The 19,565-nt window shown below is 39.5% G+C and overlaps 1 protein-coding gene and 1 pseudogene across 1 annotated transcript; both read left to right on the forward strand.

Annotated features, from left to right (window-relative positions):
* Positions 1-1,949: 1,949 nt before the first annotated feature.
* Positions 1,950-19,235, forward strand: CLEC9A (C-type lectin domain containing 9A). The gene is made up of 6 exons (XM_062195208.1): positions 1,950-2,040; positions 4,449-4,529; positions 11,882-12,028; positions 14,629-14,780; positions 16,463-16,575; positions 19,103-19,235. The coding sequence occupies exons 1-6, from the start codon at positions 1,950-1,952 to the stop codon at positions 19,233-19,235; spliced, it is 717 nt and encodes a 238-aa protein (XP_062051192.1).
* LOC133762481 (protein MEMO1-like) lies at positions 16,743-17,702 on the forward strand (annotated as a pseudogene).
* Positions 19,236-19,565: the final 330 nt, after the last annotated feature.

Consider the following 19,565-nt stretch of genomic DNA (forward strand, 5'->3'; position numbering starts at 1 on the left):
TAGGAGATGGGATGGTTTGTGGATGAGAGGGTGGTTATGAGAGGGAAAACTGCTATAATCCAAAAGTTGTACTTTCAAAATTTATATTTATTAAATAAAAGTTTTCTTAAAAAAAGGCTATTTGGATGAAGACACATTATTTTCCAGGTCCCAATCACAGGAAAATCACTCGAAATATCTGGAGTATGTGATGAGTATTTCCCATTTGTCCCTGAAGATCCTATCAGTTCCACCCTGCACCTTGGCAGGCTGAACTCACATGAATGTATTACCTGGACAAACTTAGCCTCTGGCCTCCAGTTAGTTCCACCAATGGGAGTCACTGGAAATTTCCAGAGATAGGATTTTTATCCCACTGACTTTCTCTATACTTTGCCTGGTTTGGCATGGCTGCGTGGGCCTGATGAGGCAGGTTACACAGTTTCAATAAGCACCCTGCACTTCACCTAGGGGTGATAACAGATTCCAGGCGTATATTTTACCACCCAGTTTTGGCTTCAAAATTTTTATAAACAGTCCTTTTAATAAATTCTTTACTGAAGATTACCTCTTGAGTGGGCTCTTTGTGTCTTTCTTGAAACAGGACTGCTATAGAGAAAATGGTTGATCCATTGAGATGCTGAAACAAAAAAGAACATTGCAGTTTTGCAGATTGTTGAGACTTTCAAGACTCTGAATTGCTGAGACATGACCTTTGGCCATAGGATATCGGGTCAAAAAGATGCATGATGATTAAAATATCAAATTTCTCAGTACCAATGCTATAATCATAGGATGTGGCAGAAATGGCTATCTGTCTACTACATAATTCATGCCTACTTTCTAGAGGACATTGTTAGGGAAAGCTTGCTGTGCAGGCAAAAATTGCATTTTTATAAGCCCAGCATTATTTTACAAATATAGACATGGCATTGCTTGGTGAATGTGAAAGTGACACATGGAACTTCAAGGTTATAGCTTTCAATAAGCAGCTGGGGATTTGTTTGCCTTCTGTTTTTTCTGTGGATAAAAGTAGGGATTCTAATGTCTCATAAGACAGAAGTGGCCCAGGTCCTGTTTCGAGGGAAACTGTCCACTAACCAAGTTTACTGGAGTTAAAATGTTATATAATAAATTTTTACTGTGTTAAACAACTGATATCTTTAGCTAGCATTACCCTAATTAACAGTATGTGAATTTATCTTTAGGGATGAAATCTCTTCCAGGCCTTCTTGTTTAAGGAGACACACAATGATCTACAACACCCTGGTTGGCCTAATGTGAATTATCTTTATATCTTCATTATGTGGGCCAACCCCATGCTCCATGTCCTATACTAAATAAAAGTATATTCTTTGCACTTCCAACATTTTAACAATAATGCCATGCTATCACCTTCAACATCTGCTACCTAGGGCCAGATTTATGGTGGAGTGGGTTAAGCCACTGCTTGCGATGCCAGCATCCAGCTCCTTGCTAATGCATTGGGAAAGCAGTAAATGTTGGCCAGAATGCTTGGGCCTCTGCACCCACAGGGGAGATCCAGATGGAGCTCCTGGCTCCAGCCTGGCCCAGGTCTGGCTGCTGTGGCCATCTGGGGTGTGAACCAGTGGATGGAAGATTTCTCTACTCTTTATCTCCCTTTCTCTGTCATTCTGCCTTTCAAATAAATAAATCTTAAAAAAACAAACAAACAAAATAAAACATCTGCTATCGTTTGGGAATCAACAATAACATATTCTATGGTTGGCTGTTTTGGATTCAGTTCTTTCTCATTTCCCCCTTCACCAAATTGTGCTGTGGCTTAAACTTCACAGACTTCCACTTTCCAGATGAAAAGGCATCTATTCTACTGCTTAGATTCAAACGTATTTTTCCATTACTATGAAAAAGAGGCTGATTTCAGTTCTTTCACCGACCAGCTCCTAATCCACTGTGTGGACTGCTTCATCCAGGCAGGTGTCTCAGACATGCACGAGGAAGAAATATACACCTCTCTTCAGTGGGATAACCCACCAGCAAACTCTTCCCAGAAATGTGTGTGTTCCCACACCTGTTCAGGTAAGCTGTTCTCACAATTTAGCGTAAGACTAAAGTGTATATTTTGTTTGCTCTTCTGTTAGGAGCCAAAGATATTTTTTTAAAGATTTATTTATTTATTTGAAAGTCAGAGTTAACAGAGAGAGAAGGAGAGGCAGAGAGAGAGAGAGAGAGAGAGAGAGAGGCGGAGAGAGAGAGAGAGGGAGAGAGGGAGAGAGGGAGAGAGGGAGAGAGGGAGAGAGGGAGAGAGGGAGAGAGGGAGAGAGAGATGGACGATGTCTTCCATCTGCTGGTTTACTCCCCAATTGGCTGCCACGGCCAGACCTGTGCTGATCTGAAGCCAGGAGCCAGGAGCTTCTCCCGGGTCTCCCACATGGGTGCAGGAGCACAAGGACATGGTCCATCTTGTACTGCTTTCCCAGGCCATAGCAGAGAGCTAGATACGAAGTGGAGTGGCCGGGACTCTAACCAGTGCCCATATGGGATGCCGGCATTGAAGGCAGCGGCTTTACCCGCTACACCACAGCACTGGCCCCCAAAGATATTTCTTCTAATCTGAGATACCAAATTTAAGAGTTTGATACCATGCATATTATGATAAATGAAGTGAAGTGGAGGAGGAGGAAGCAAAGGGAAGAAGGAAAAGTTCACTGGACCTGAAAAACATGGGCTACTTCTTTCCTGTCCTTTAGGAATAGCCAATGAATTCTTGAGTTTGGAAAATCAGTGAAAGAAACCATATAATTTTAATTATTTTAGTTCCTGTGCAAAACAGTCTGCAAATTATCTCATAATACTAAGAAATAAAGAAAAAAAAAGTTGAGAAGCTGGCAAAATCTTATCAGCCTTGAGTTGTCTGCTATAGTAATCAGTTGTTTTTATTATTTATCTATGTTCATTTTACTTGAAAAGGAGAGAGAGAGAGAGAGGCTGAGACTCTTCCATCTGTTGGTTTACTCCCCAAATGCCTGTAACAGCAGTGCTGGGCCAGGCCAAAACCAGGAACCTGGAACCCAATCTGGATTTCCCATGAGGGTGGCAGGGATCCAAGATGTAGAGCCATCACCTCTTGCCTCCCAGGGTGCACATTAGCAGGAAGCTGGATGGGAAGTGGAGCCAGGACTGGACAGGCACCTGATATGGGATACAGGCATCCCAAGTGGTGATGTAACAGCTGTGCTAAATGCTTGCCCTTGTTTTTATTATTTAATATCTGTATTAATTTTGTAACAAATCACCATAGACTTAGGGGGATAATATAATGCAAATTACTTATTTTACAGTTTAGAGGTCAGAATTTGAAATGGATTTCACTGGGTTAAAACCAAGGCATTAGCAGGGCTGAAGGGGAGAATCTATTATCTCATCTTTTCTAGGTTCTAGAGAAGCATTTATTGATTTTCCTGGTAACATCTTCAAGTGTTTCTCTGCTTCCATGATACTAATCTACTTCATCCTCCTCGACTCCTGATTGTGAGGATCCAGATAATCAAGGCTGATCTCCTTATCCCCAAGTCCTTAACATAATGACATCTTCAAAGTATTTATGGAGTCCAGGGATTCGGACATAAGCATCTTGGGCTGGGCCATTATTCAGACTATCCAGAGATAAATTTTTAAAAGCCAGAGAGGGAATGTGTGTTTCCATCTGTTGGTCCACACACTGAATGTCTGTAACACCTGGGTTGGACCAAGCTGAAACTGGGACTCAGGAACTTGTTCCCCACAGGGGTGGCAGAGACCCAACTACTTAAGTCAGCACATGCTGCTTCCCTGGTGTGCATTGTCAGAAGGCTGTATTGGAAGTGGAGGAGTGTGGACTCAAATCAAGCACTCTAATATGGGGTGTGGGTTTCCCAAGCAGCATCTAAATTAGCTACTGCACCAAAGTGCCTCCTAAAGAGAAATTTTACTGGTTTTTCTCTGATTAGTGTTAAGACTCTAACAAATCACACATTCCTTATTTTCCTTCCTGGAATGGGTAAATTTAATGGGAAAATCAGTTCCAAATCCAAAATTTTATATTTAAAATAAAATATCTTTGAATTAATCATGTTCAAGTGACACTGGAGAGGGGGCAATGTGAGATGGCACTCTTGCTCTCAGTAATGAAAGCTTACCACTTGACTTGTGATCATCCCTAAAATATCGTTGAAAAGAATACATATAATTAGCAAGACTGCGACATCATACATAAGGCTAATACAAGTACACTATTGTCTAATTTGGCATTTTCCAGCATATTCTGGTATTTCAAAGAGTTTAAGCAAAGGGCTCCCCTTTTCCTCTTCTACAAAGAATTCCAAGTTTCAATGATTCTCTATTTCCCCATGTTAACTCCTTCTTTTATTCTATTTCATCTTATCCTTACCCAGCCCCATATCTCTACTTTCTCTAACTCAATTTCAATGTCCCTACTCCACATTTAGGAGCATGGCGTGTCGTGATGGTGATTTTGTGTATTTCCTGCATGGGATTATTGGCAACATCCATTTTTTTTGGCATTAAATGTAAGTACAAAAGGCTACCTTCAAAATAACCTGTCTCTGTGCTATTTACTACATATAGTTGTATCTATAAAGTGAAATGCACGTATCACCATGTAAAACCTTCACAAGTTATAAATGGATGAGGAGTAAATTAAGAAACATCTAAGGGCATATAACTGATATAAAGTAAGGATTTCCTAACTTAAATGATAAAACATTTATTTGACATAATGATCTGAGCACTTGGATGCCACTGATGGCTTTCAATGATCAAGTGCATGTTATTTAACTCAACTCTAATGCCACAAGTCTCTCTGGGAAACACAATCCAAATAATTGCTTTTATTCTGATTTAATTTGTGAGTCATGTTAGAATGCTGAAGTACATAATTTGAAAGAATTCTGAATATGCTCTTATGTTTCTAATTTGCATTTGTTCTAAACTTGACTTTACAGAATTTAATAACTGTTACATTGTGTATTAGGCAACTTACAATTTAAATTATTTAATGCAAACCTGAGAGATTTACCCGATCTATCATTTAACCACATTGCTTTATGCTTTTTGATCCAAATTGGAGACATGCGTTTATGTCTGGCAAGTGAAAATTTCATGATATAATTGAATGATATTAATATATGCTAATAATATCATATCAAATGTAATAATTACAGAGCTGCAGATTCCAGAAAACAAACAACTCTAAGCACCTCTAATATCACCCATGCTGGATGCCTGGAAGGGCTGGCATTGTGGTGAAGCACGTAAAGCAGCCACCTGCAGTGTCAGCATCCCAAATGGGCACCTGTTCATGTCCTGGTTGCCAGCTCCTTGCAATGTGGTGGGAAAACAGCAGAAGATGGCCCAAGTGCTTGGGCCTCTGCACTCATGTGGGAGACCTGGAGGAAGCTCCTGGCTCCTGCCTCCTGGCTTTGGCCTGGCTCAACTCCAGCTGTTGTGAGCATTTGGGGACTAAGTCAGCAGATGGAAGATCTCCTTCTCTCTGCATAATTCTGCCTTTCAAATTAAATAAATCAATAGATATTTTTTAAAAAAGAAAATATGTCTTGGAAGACAGAGATGGAGGTTACCATTCGCATGATCTTTCTTTTCTGTATTCCTTGGCAAGTTATTTCTCTGTCTTGGATGTAGAGGATGAACTCTAAACCTTGTGAATAGGGAAGGGAAAGTTCAGATTTGCTTCCACAAAGGATAAAAGCTTGACCTGACTCCCCTAATGCTTTGAGTTTCATTTCCCTGATGGTTCATAGAGAAATGTTTTAAGGATTACTAAGGGCTCAATCAGCAATTCTTACCCTATCTTCTCAAACAAAATTTCACAGCCCATTGGAAAGATTAGAACTTCCAGAAAGCTTTCCATATCTCTTACTACCTTCCCTTCTCATTGGCTGGTTCACTCTTCAAATGCTGTAGGATGGGCCAAGCTGAAGCCGGGACCTGGGAATTCTAGCCAGACTCTTAGCTGGGTGACAGGGAACTAGCTAAAGATCCCTGCTGCCTTCCTGTACATTAGCAGGAAGCTGGAATCAGGAGCAGAGCCGGGACTTGAACACAGGCACTCCCACATGGGATGTGGGCATCTTAGCCACAAAGCCAAATGCTTGCCTCCAAGCTGGGGACTTTTAATGAAATATTGCCAAGCACCATCGTAACTCCATAATATAAGAATTCATATTTCAATCACACTGAAAATATCTAATGATGCTTCAAATATGAATTCTGGATAATGAGTTTCAATGTTTGTTGTAAAAATATTAACCAATTGAGGTAGGAAGATAAAATATAATAAATGTTTATAATTAGAAGCAAAACAGAAGATATACCATCTTTAAGCGATATTGCCAAGTAAATAGAATATATAATTTGGTTTTTCTATAAAAATAAATTTATAGCATCTAATTACAAACTATTTGTGAGAAATTACATTATATACATAAAGGATCTTTATAAAACTACACTGTACACTTTTCCATGTCCTCAAAAATACTTGCTGTCCAATGTATACATAATTTTGTCTTCTCTGTCTAGCCCATGAGCTCAGTTGGTTAAACCACTGAGTCTGTGTGGATAAATGTCATCCTGTTCCTAAGATACTCTGAGTTATCTTAAACTGGATTAATTTTGACTCAGCAACACCACTTTTAGAAATTTCTTCTAAAGATTAATCTGCACAGGGAGCAATAAGGAAAAAAAAAGATTGGAAGAAAAACAAATGCTTGTCATCAATATAAGACCATTTAAATAAACAATGGTACAATGGAATGCCATGAAGCCAAGGAGGAAGAGGAGGAGGAGGAAGAGGAGGAGGAGGAGGGAGAGGGAGAGGAGGGAAGGGGAGTTCCTTATGGATATGGAAATGCCATCATAAAACACTGTTAAGTGAAAAAAGTAACACTCAAAATAATGTATATACTGTACCACCATTTGAGGACTATGTTTTTGAATTTGCACAAAGTAACAAAGGAAGAATATATAAAAAATAAGTAGAAGGGAAGGCAGGAGGGACCTACAGTGACAATGATGAGAAAAAGGTTTTTCAGTGTTTACTTTTTGTGGGTTAATATTTTAATCCCCTAAATACAGAATGTATTTTAAAAAATTGTAACACAAAACAAAAATTGTGTGAAAAAAGAAGTATTACTTTGATGAGGGTAATTGGAACCTAACAAAAAAAATACTGTGTTTGAGACTTTCAGTGATTTTGGGAAAATTATTACAAAGGAAAGTTTCTGCTTTTGTCTTAATGATATCTGCACACATACACTGTCAGTGTACAAACGTGAAATACTTTCTCCCGTAGTTTGTTGAATTTTGTTACTTTTGTTCACAACTTTATCTTTCACCTCAGTCTAGATAGACATTTTTAGCACTTCAGCTGTTTCAAAAATAAAGCTGGTCACCATGACAAAACAGTTATGTAGGCAAGAAGTAGCTTTATCACATATTCACCAATAACTGCTTGTCCTGGCCACAACATTCGTTTCTGCTTCTGTTTATTTTTTTAAGCATATTATTTACACTAATTGACTTTTTGATTTAAAAACTATAGAGTGCAAAATAATTTATAATAAATTCACCTTTTCATTTTTTTTTTGTTTTCCTTTTTAGTTCATCAAATAGGTCTCATATGTAACATAATAAGTACATTTATTTGAGGGACCTTAAAAGTATTTTGTTAAATTTCCCCAGTAACTATATTATTTAGTTTTTATTCCTCACTTCTTGAAAATGGATCACAACCTGCACAACAAAATGAAGGTGCAGTATTTTACTTCTTGTTTAGGGTAAAACTCTAAAGAGAAGCCTCGTTTCCCTTTCTCCAGTTTTGTTCCAGTTTTATGTAGTATTAGGTAACATCTAATATGTAGCTAGTATTAAAAAAGCTCATCCAAATTTAAAATTATATCAAATACTAAACAGGAAACTATTTTTTCAGTGTCTAAATGTGCTAGATTATTAGTAGGAAAAAAGGGACTATTTCTGGCCTAATGCCCACTCTGGTTAGGTCCAGCCTTTGCTAAGAAGGAAAATAACCCAAGTTGATGAGTGAAATAGAAAAGGGTATGTAACTGAATGTTTTATTATGCTTGCCTTCTTGGTTAGTTTATGTGGAGATGAACAAAGCACAAATGCACATTTTTTTCCACATATTCTTCCCTTTCACAATAATATTGTTTAGTAGCACAGCCAAATTGTATACAAATCTCCCTTTGAAGAAGAGCTAAGTAGAATTAACTTTAATCAACCTGAATTAATATTCACCGGATTTGCATTTTCCTGATACTCCATTACCCTGTAAGAAGTGGCATTTGGTTGGTGGCACAGTTCTTTTGTTTTGGTTAACACCCCCTGGTGGCTCAAGAGGAACATTACAGTTTTGCATATTCATTGTCCTGTTTTTTCTTTCAGTTTTCTTTTTCTTTTTTCCCCATTTCTTTTTTCACTTCCTCAAGTCTAACATTTGAAAAATCTTTTTATTAATTCATTAACTTATTTCCTTGATGTCATTCTTTCTTCCTATATAACATATCCACTTAATAACGGTAGCTTATTAGTTATTCTTATATCATGAACTTATTTTAAATTAATTATATAACCCTGTTAAAGCAATTGTGCACAAGTGGATGTAAGTGGCATAGCCTCCAACCCAGAATTAAGGAAGGTGGACAGCAAGGTCACAGATACAAGGTCAACATGTCCTAACTGATGGTGTTCACTATAAATGAACATAAGGACACCAAGTTAAAAGTGCAGTACCATTGACACTCAAAAACAGTGACATATTTATATGTCAATTTAATACAATGTGTACAAAACTTGTGTGCTAAAAATTACAGAACACTGATGAAAGAAATAAAAAATCTAAATAAATGGAGACATGCATGTCCATGGGTTGGAGGTCCAACACACAAAAGATGTCAATTTCCCTCAGCAAATTGTACAAGGTTAATGCAATTCCTATAAAGATCTCAGAAAGATTTAATGTAGATAGAGATGAGATTATTAGAAGAGTTAAAACAATTTTTAAAATGAGAATAAATTGGGAGGAATCAATCTACCTGATTTCAAAACTTAACAACTATATGAACCATGGCTATATGTTTTATTGCACAGATAAAGTAATAAAATACAACAGCCTAGAAATTGACTTATACAAATATCCCTAATTGATTTTTTATATAGGTGCAAAATCAATTCAGTGGGAGAAAATGACTTTAACAGTATTATAAAAATTAGGCATTTATATGAAAAAAGTCAGCCTAAGTCTCAAATCTCATAGAAAAAAAATAATTCAACATGGGTCACCGTATTAAACGTAAAGCATAAAATTAGAAAACATTTAAGAAATATAGGAGGGGTCGGCGCTGTGGCATAGGTAAGGCCGCTGCCTGCAGTGCCAGCATCCCATATGGGTGGTAGTTCAAGTCCCAGTTCCTCTACATACAATCCAGCTCTCTGCTGTGGCCTGGGAGGGCAGTGGAAGATGGCCCAAGTCCTTGGGCCCCTGCACCCATATAGGAGACCCAGAAGAAGCTCCTGGCTCCTGGCTTCGGATCGGTGCCGCTCCAGCCATTGCGGCCATCTGGGGAGTGAACCAGAGGATGGAAGACTCTCTCTCTCTCTCTCTCTCTCTCTCTCTCTCTCTCTCTCTCTCTCCCTGCCTCTCCTTCTCTCTCTGTGTAACTCTTTCAAATACATAAATAAATCTTTAAAAAAATATATAGGAAAAATCTTCAGTATCTCAGGGACAGTAGGCAAAAGAGTCTGTGGACATCAAAACAATGATTAATAAAAGGAAAATTAAAAAGCTTGATGGACCTTATCAAGGTTAAGTCAGGGACAGGGGTTAAGCTGCCAACTAGGATGCCCGCATCCTATATCAGAGGTCCAGGTGAGTCCTGTTTCTGCTGCTGATCTAAATTTCCTATTAATGTGCACCCATAAATACTTGGGTCTCTGCCACCCACATGGGAGACCAGGATTGAGGGTCTCGCTCCTGGCTTCTGCCTGGCCCAACTCCCACTATTGCGACCATTTGAGGAGTGAACCAATGGATCTCTCTCTCCTGGTTTTGACCTGATCTAACTCCACTATTACAGCCATTTGGGGAGTGAACCAGTGGATGGAAGATCTCTCTTTCTCTCTGCTTTTTAAGTAAAAATAAATAAACAGTAAAAATATTTAAAATGCTTACACTGTAAAAGACACCAAGAGGCTAAAAATGACACTTTATAGACTGGGAGAAAATACTTGCAAACCAGTAATCGACAAAAAATTAAAATCTAGAATATATAAAGAGTTCTCAAGATTCAGTAGCTAAAAAATCATTCAATTAGAAAATGCAAAAAACATGAAAAAACATTTTACCAGGGAGAATATAAAGATATAAAATAAGTATAAGAAGATGTCGGGGGACTGGTGCTGTGGTGTAGCAGGTAAAGCCGCCACCTGCAGTGCCAGCATCCCATATGGGCACTGGCTCAAGTCCCGGCTACTCCATCTCTGATCCAGCTCTCTGCTTATGGCCTGGGAAAGCAGAGGAAGATGGCTTAGGTGGTTGGGCCCCTGTACCTGTGTGGGACGCCCAGAAGAAGCTTCTGGCTCTTGGCTCTGGATTGGCCCAGCTCTGGCAGTTGTGGCCATCTGGGAGTGAACCAGCATATGGAAGACCTTTCTGTCTGCTTCTCCCTCTGTAACTCTACCTCTAAAAATTAATTAACTAATTAAATAAATTAAAAAAAGAGAAATGCTTGTATAGGAACAGAGAAGCCGAATAACTCATATGTTCCTGATGAGAATATGAATGGTAGAGCCAGTCTAGAAAACTGTAGCAGTTTTTCTTTTTTAAACAGATTAATTGGTTTACTTGAAAGAGTTAGAGTGAGAGCGAGAGAGTGAGAATCTTTCATCCACTGAGCCAGGCTGAAGTCAGGAGCTTCATCCAGGTATCCCACATGCGTGCAGGGGCCCAAGCACTTAGGCCATCTTCTACTACTTTTCCCAGGCCATAGCAGAGAGCTGGATTGGAAGAGGGGCAGCCGAGACTAGAACTGGCACCCATATGGGATGCTTGTTCTACAGGCAGAGGATTAACCTACTGCGCCATGGAGCCAGCCACTTGATACTTCTTACAACACAGGAACTGCATGTACGTTCACACAAACACTTGTACATGAGCATTCATAGAAACTTTACTGGTGGGGCCGGCGCTGTGGTACAGTGGGTTAAAGCCTGGCATCCCATACAGGCACCGGTTCTAGTCCCGGCTGCTCCTCTTCTGACCCAGCTCTCTGCTGTGGCCTGGGATAGCAGTAGAAGATGGCCCAAGTCCTTGTGCCCCTGCACCCACGTGGGAGACCTGGAAGAAACTCCTGGCTCCTGGCTCTGGATTGTTGCAGTTCCGGCTGTTGCAGCCATCCTCCACTGCCTTCCCGGCCACAGCAGAGAGCTGGACAGGAAGAGGAGCAACCGGGACAGAATCTGGCACCCCGACCAGGACTAGAACCCGGTGTGCTGGCGCCACAGGCGGAGGATTAGCTTAGTGAGCCACAGCGCAGGCCTGTAACTGTCTTTCAAATAAATAAAAAAATAAAAAAAGTTAGTAAACCTGCCTGCCTTAGGGAAATGAAATCAGGTCCACCATAAAGCAAGCAAGGCTGGCAGAGAGGCAGTTTGTTCTGCATTCTTTGTGGCTTTCGATTCTTGAACAATATGAATTTTAAAGAAAGACAAAATAACACAAAAGCAAGCCTTAAAAGTCAGTAGCTTGTAGTTGTCTTTTGTCTGTGTTGAAAGATGATTTCGCTATGAAACTCAGTGTTTTATTAGGAATGATTGCTGTTGTTTGAAGGGTTCCAGGTGTCCATCATGGCAATGGAGCAGCAAGAGAAACTGAGCCACCAGGACAGAGCACTGTTAAACCTCACCCGGTGGAAGAGTAACCCTGTGCTTCAGAGGCAGCACTGCCAGACTTTCATGCAAAACTATCTCAAGTCAGGTAATTGACAGAAAACCAGTTTCCACCATGCAGTTCCAGATGCATGCCCCAAATCCTCAAAAGAACAGTAACACCCAGGGGAGTCTTCGCAAGTTTGTTAGTTAGGATTTTATAGTAGGGGAGACCTAATTTTGATCCATCTTCAGGACAATCTTATTTACAGCTCCCAATAGTATATGGGACCTGGGAGATCCAGATGAAGCTCCTGGCTCCTGGTTTCTGGCCTGGCCCAGCCTGCCTGTTGAGACCATTTTGAAAGTGAAGCAGCGGATAGAAGATCCATCTCTCTCTCTCTCTCTCATGTAGTTGGTCAGATTTAAAAATTAAGAAAAGTAATACTATATTTGATCCAGTCACTAAATTCCTAAGTATATATTTAATTCTAGCTTCAAATTTCCCAATATAATTAGTCTAGGTGTTGCTTTAGATTCAAGTTTAAGTAACTGAGCATACAATTCATTTTGACCATGGAAAATATTTATCACACAATTATTATAACTGCAGGATTCACTTCTTTTTAAAAGTTCTATAAAGTTACTCTAGTTTTACTGTTCATATCTCTTAGAGGCATTTTAAATCTAAAACGATCTATTTTTACATGTTGTACAGTGTGTCAAGTATTACATGATTACCTAAGCTATTAAGTCCCAAGTTTCCAATGCTGCAAATATTTCAACAACACCATATTTATTCCAAAGTCACCATAAGTGACATATTATTGCTCAATTTAAGTCTTTATATGTGTCCTAGATATAAGATGAAGGGACATAATTGTTAATTAGCATTTGATAATACTTGTACACATAATTGAAAAGCACTTAAACACAGTCAACTCTTCATATGTGCAGACTCTGCACTTGTGCATTCAGTCAATCACTAATAGAAAATATTTGGACAAAATTTCAGGAAGTCCCAAAAAGCAAAACCTAAATTTACCTTCTGCTGGATACTATCCTGAATGCGTGTGAATAAAGTGGAGGGTCAGCGTTGTATTAGACACTGTAGCTGATCTGGAGGTGATAGGAAGTATGCAGGAGGCTGTGAGAAGGTTATGTGCAACTAGTAGGTCATGTTATATAAGGGACATGAGAATCCAGATTGTAGTGTCCACGGGGGTCCCAGAAACTACCTCCCCCCAGTATCAAGCGATAGCTGAAACTGCCAATGAGGTAGGTTGAAAATCAACCACGGTACTCTCTGATTAAAATTTAATAAATAAGTGTTTGCAGAGTCATTGTGTGCCCAACAATGTTTTCATCCATTGCAGGCTTTTACAAACATGAGTTAGGCTCACCTCTGAACCATCAGCTTTGAAGACAGGGACAATACCATGTTGGAGACCTACAAATCAAATCCAACACATTCTGTAACCCCTCCAATACCATTGCCAATGCTCCTGATCCCATCAGAACACTGATTAGCATGGATTCCAAAGAATGTAGAAGAGCCTTAAAGGAATGGAAACTACTGAGGAACAATATCTCACCCTAAATAGAGACCTCTCTCTGGAAATGAGTTCTGCAAGTTTTAACGTCTCTCCTATAAGAGTGTACCAGAATCACGTGGACAAACTTTGCTCTTTGGTTTGCATTTTATGCACTTGATGATTATTCTTTTGTGAATATATTTTTTCTTAAGATGGAATTCTTTAATGTTATTAAACATTAAGGTTTGCTTCTTAGTTATATTGGAATCTTAAAATAAGCATATTGTCCATTTATATTCCTCCATTTTCCCTCAATTACATGCTATCAAATCTCCAAGGCAGATTATTTGTTCTTTCCATTGTATATAAAATGTTTTATTGTTGAATCCTCGAAATTTGAACATCGATTTGAGTCTTATTACTCAACCATCTAATGGCTCAACATTTCTTTATATGCTAGGGCACTTAGATCAACAGAAATTAAACAATAAGCAGGTAAGTGAAGGCTATAAATGATGCAAATTTAAGGAAAGAAAAGATTGAAAGACCAGCATTGCGGTATAGCTGGTTAAGGCACCACCTGTAACACTGGTATCCCATATGAGCACTTTTTCATGTCCTAGCTGCTTCACTCCAATCCAGTTCCCTGCTAATGACCTGGTAAAGCAGCAGAGGATGGTTCAAATGTTTGGGCCCCGGCCAGCCAAGTGGGAGACCTGGATGAAACTTCTGGCTTTTAGCTTTGGCCTGGTCCAGCCTTGGCTGTTGCAGCCGTTTGGGGGAATGAACCAGTGGATGGAAGATCTCTTTGACTATTTGTCTATCTGTCACTCTCTCTCTGTGTAACTCTGACTTTCAAATAAATAAGTAAATCTTTTTTTTTTTTAAAAGAAAGTTAGTGAACTTTAAATAACAAGATAAAATTGTATAGAAGGTGAAAGATTTGGGTAAATGTACTTCCAAATTAATTTTATCTTAAACCAATTCTGGCAGATCTACTGCAGGTAGAAATTGTTATATAAATCTTACAGTATATGGCCTCAGAGAAGCTGGAATTGCTAAATACTGTGTTATTTGCACTATTCAGCTGCTTTGGGGGTAAGGCAGGTTTATTTGGGGAGATGCGCTTCTAATATTTTATGATGATAATAAAATAAAATGTTTGCATTCATAGTCCAGAAATGCAGAGCTTGTCCAGAAAATTGGATTAAGAATGGAGAAAGTTGCTACTATGTCTTTGCAACTTGGAAAACTTGGCTTGCCAGTCAAGAATATTGTTGGAAGACAGGTTCCAGTCTTCTACATATAGACAACAAAGTAGAAATGGTAAGAACTATTTTACGGTCTCCTGTCATTCTGGAAATACCATGTTCCTTATTAAAAGAAAGCAAAGATTCTCACAAGATAAAATCTTTACTATTTTGTAACAGTAGTATATTTGCTAAAATACATGTTTTCAAAAAGACAAAGAAGGAATTAGTATAATTTGTTTAAACAAACAAAACAATTCGGTTTGATTATCCAGATGTCAAGGGCAGTATCTCAGTTCTATGCCCTTAGTTAATTTAAAAAAAGGGGGAGATGGGGGAAGGGGAATACTATTTTGTGACATACTAATCTACTCTAAGAAACACACTCATTGGGGCTGGCATTGTGGGGTAGCGGGTAAAGCTGCGGCCTGTGATGCTGGCATCCCATGTGTTTTTTTTTTTTTTTTTTGACAGGCAGAGTGGACAGTGAGAGAGAGAGAGAGAGAGAGAGGGAGAGAGAGAGGTCTTCCTTTTTCCATTGGTTCACACCCAAATGGCCACTGCAGCTGGCGTACCACACTGATCTGAAGCCAGGAGCCAGGTGCTTCTCTTGGTCTTCCATGCGGGTGCAGGGCCCAAGGACTTGGGCCATCCTCCCCTGCCTTCCTGGGCCACAGCAGAGAGCTGGACTGGAAGAGGAGCAACTGGGACAAAATCCGGCACCCCGACTGAGGCTAGAACCCAGGGTGCCGGCACTGTAGGCGGAGGATTAGCCTATTGAGCAGTTCTGGCTGCTCCACTTTCAGTCCACTCCCTTCTAATGACCTGGGAAAAGCAGCAGAAGATGGTTCAAGTGCTTGGTCCTCTGACACCCATGGAGGGGACCCAGATGAAGCTCCTGGCCCCTATCTTTGGTACAGCCCAGGACTGGCCATTGTTGCCGTCAGGGAAGTGAACCCATGGATAGATGATCTTTCTGCCTCTCTCTCTCTCTGAAACTCTGCCTTTCAAATAAATAAGTAAATGTTAAAAAAATACTTGCTAAGTGAAATCTTTAATTGACATTAAGCCTAGTTTACTAACATCTTAATAAGTAAACAGTATGATATTTCCCTGAAATCATTCTACCCATAAATATGTAGGAAATAGAATACATAATTAAGCATCCCAGGCTTTATGAAAAAGACATCCCTGTTATAGTCAGTTTTTAGTTGCAATTCATTTATACAAGAATAATGGGGAAACCATTTATTAAGGAGATGCAGCGAACCAAGAAGGCTTGAACTAAATTATTACAATTACAGGTTCATTTTTGGTGCAAATTTGATGGTAAAAGTTAGGAATGTTTCTTCTGACAAAATATACCTACAGTGAACTTGCTTTTGGAATCTCTTAAACTATTTCACATATTGAAGTAACTTAGGAAAAAGCATTATATGTGAACTGTGGTGTCAAGGAAATTGTTGCTCCTGATGATTCAGGCTCAGTATAACACTTACCTTTCTTGACACATTCTATCACCAGACCTAATCTGTTAAGACTATTTTCATACTAGATATCTATTTGATCATACAGGTAACAGTCTACAAAGTATATTCCCATTTTTAAAAAATACCCTCTCTCTCTCTGTCCATCTCTCAAGTTCCCCTTAATTTCTAGCTAAGTAAAATGTCATGCTTTGCATTTCACAGGAGAAATATAGAATTTGTCTGCTTGCTTGTTTTTCTCAACTCACAGTTCAGGTCTCGTTTCCTACAGGATTTTATCACCAGCAAGACTGAAAGGAGCACGGGTTATTGGGTAGGGCTCTCCCAGGACGAAGTCCGCAGAACCTGGCTTTGGCAAGATGGCTCCCCTCCTTCCTCTGATCTGTAAGTTATAAAACAAACAAAAACTAGATACATGAAATAATTCAAAACCTTATTTATTTTATACCTTGGATTTCCGCTGGGAAACATAATCAGCTTGATAATTTTACAGGTTCCTGATTGAAATTAAAACTAATAGAATCCATATTGCAGTGTGGATATATATATATAGGACACCTCTGAATAACCTTCATATTGACCAAAAGATTTACAGAGAACTGTGGGAGATAGGAATGTTTGAATGCATGTCTGCAAACAGATGAAGATGAACACAGTAATGAAATGCATTTGCTGCCAGCGCCGCGGCTCAATAGGCTAATCCTCCGCCTGCGGTGCTGGCACACCGGGTTCTAGTCCCGGTTGCTCCTCTTCCAGGCCAGCTCTCTACTATGGCCAGGGAGTGCAGTGGAGGATGGCCCAAGTGCTTGGGCCCTGTACCCCATGGGAGACCAGGAGAAGCACCTGGCTCCTGGCTTCGGATCAGCGCGGTGCTGGCCGCGGCGGCCATTGGAGGGTGAACCAACGGAAAAAGGAAGACCTTTCTCTCTGTCTCTCTCTCTCACTATCCACTTTGCCTGTCAAAAAAAAAAAAAAAAAAAAAAAAAAAAAAAAAAAAAAAAAGAAACGCATTTGCCTTATACAGCTAAAGCCATAGAAAGCCATAAGGATGAGTTTACCATTATTTCTGTGCTGGTTGGAGCTCCGAGTCAAAAGAACAGGAATTCGGAAAACTCTTCAGTAAATATCTAGCAGCTCCTAGTCATCTCTCTGTAGTTTCTTCTGATTTCTGTCACTGGGGTCAAAGCTTCCGTTACAGTTACTATGATCAGTCGCAGGTGGAGATTTATGGATCCACTGAATATCCCGCTAAAATGGTTACGAGTATTACAGAGCAATTAGACTTCGTATCTTTTAATAATTACTTGAAGAAATCCCATAGTGCTATATGTGGAAGACATCCCATGGGGTGTAATCAAATGCTATCACAGAGCTCCAGAAGAATGCAATGAATATGAGCTTTTCCTTTTTGCATTATGCCCAGTGAAGCCAGTGCAGAAACTGGCAAGACAGTTCAGTGAGTTATGCAGCTGGAGCCCTCGCAGTCCACTGAAGCTCTGAACCCTCAGGGATGCTACCGGCACACACTCATAATCTGTCTGCGGTGCCGGTCTAGACTTTCCCAAGATACCGGTCCTGGTTTGGGGGGATTCCGAAACTTCAGACTAATAGAACTTTCTTCTCTTCCTTTCTAGTAACTGTAGTCCTTCCTTAATTTCAACTCATTTTAAAAAAATGCTTTATAGTTTAGGGTGGTGGAAGGAAGGCTGGCATCAAAATAATTTGATCAAAAAAGATGACAATGGAAAGGCCCAGTTGCTGCAGAGCTTTTGGAAAGTAACTTGTAAAGCATTTACCATACCCTAAATTTGCACTCTTTGCACACTTGTGCACGTTTTCCACTTTCAGAATAGTTTTGCAAATTGTACACAAACAAAAAAGAGGGTGGGAGCTTTTTAATAAAGAAATTGCATTTATAAATTATTTATATTAGAATATAATAAATCTCCAATTATAGTCAATTACTATCCATGTTATACAACAGATACCTTCTGTATTAGTTGCTAATAAAAGGCTACATAACTAAAAAAAAAAAAACTAATATAATTAAGAGTAGCTTCATTGCTTCCAAGTTTTCTCCTTCTCAGCCCTGCTTTTACCATCCTGCAGAAATTCACAGCAAAATGAGTATCCGCATGAACAATATAATTGTCAAATACATTTTTTTGGTATCACTTGATGTTCGGCGGATGCTGAAGGGAAGAAAGATAATAACTGTTAAGCAATTTTCAGACAAAAGTTTTCAGATAGAACTGGGGAGAATGGTGAGAAGGTGCATTAGTATTTTGAGAATAAAGAGTTAGGAGGGGACAGTGTTTGGCTTAGGGGTTAAGCCATTGCTTGGGCTGCCTGCATCCCATATTGGAGAGCCTGGTTGAATCTGGCTTCTCCATTTCCAATCTAGCTTCCTGCTAATGCACACTCTGGGAAGCTACTGGTTTTTGATGGCTCAAGTACTCATGTCCCTGACAACTATGTGGGAGACCTGAACTGAGTTTTGGGCTCCTGGCTTCAACCCTGGCCCAGCTCTGGCTGTTACCTGCATTTGGGGAGTAAACCAGCAGATGGGAGATTCTCTTTCTCTCTCTCCATCTCTCTGCCTTTCAAATAAAGTAAAAATAAAGAAAAGAAAATTTTAAAAAAAGCTCAGGAGAGAGCTTCTTTATGTATATAGTTTTTTTCCCTGTATATGTGGTTTGTTCGAATTATAGAAATTATTAATTATATTAGTTAATATTAATTAGTATATTAATTATTTTTTATTGGGAAAAGCAGCTGTTCTTGAAGTAGAGATGAAACCACCACAGGAGGGTGCCATATGAAAACGAAATAAAGCAAAAGGGCTGCACACCTTGAGAGCCTCCCCGCAAACCTCCAATCTAACCTCCGACACACTGACTTGTCTTTCCAGGTTGCCAAGAGACCAGCCCCAGTCAACTAGCCAGGTTTGTGGATACCTCAAAAGCAATTCCCTGTTTTCAAGCAACTGCAGCAGTTGGAAATATCTTATCTGTGAGAGACAAGCATTAGGATCCTCCATCTGAAAGAAACAGGGCTTAAAGTGACCTTGATACACTTGTATTTTGAACTCCATGGAAAAACCTGTTCAGAAAGCCCAAGAGCAAACAGAGCAGTAACCTGACATGCAGGCTGTGAAATCAGCTACCTACGACCCAACACTTGGTTTTGTATTTACATTTGGTGATGTTTCTCAGTCCATTCCAGATTTCATTTGATGTTGTTCAAATTGCCAAGAATAAACTTGATGTAGAGCTACGGAGGGTAAAACTCTGTAGCACTGAGAACAAATGGAGGAAATCCTTCCTGTTTCATACAGTCTAAGTGGCTGTCGAGTCCACCTAGAAATCCATAAG

Source organism: Lepus europaeus, chromosome 6 (genome assembly GCF_033115175.1).
Source record: "Lepus europaeus isolate LE1 chromosome 6, mLepTim1.pri, whole genome shotgun sequence".
NCBI classification, from domain to species: Eukaryota; Metazoa; Chordata; class Mammalia; order Lagomorpha; family Leporidae; genus Lepus; species Lepus europaeus.

Bases quoted from the DNA above. Each gene is read 5' to 3' on its own strand.
- CLEC9A (XM_062195208.1), top strand. From the start codon at position 1,950: ATGCACGAGGAAGAAATATACACCTCTCTTCAGTGGGATAACCCACCA. The intron at 2,041-4,448 runs GTAAGCTGTTCT...CTCCACATTTAG, and splicing joins GTGTTCCCACACCTGTTCAG to GAGCATGGCGTGTCGTGATG. The intron at 14,781-16,462 runs GTAAGAACTATT...CGTTTCCTACAG, and splicing joins TAGACAACAAAGTAGAAATG to GATTTTATCACCAGCAAGAC.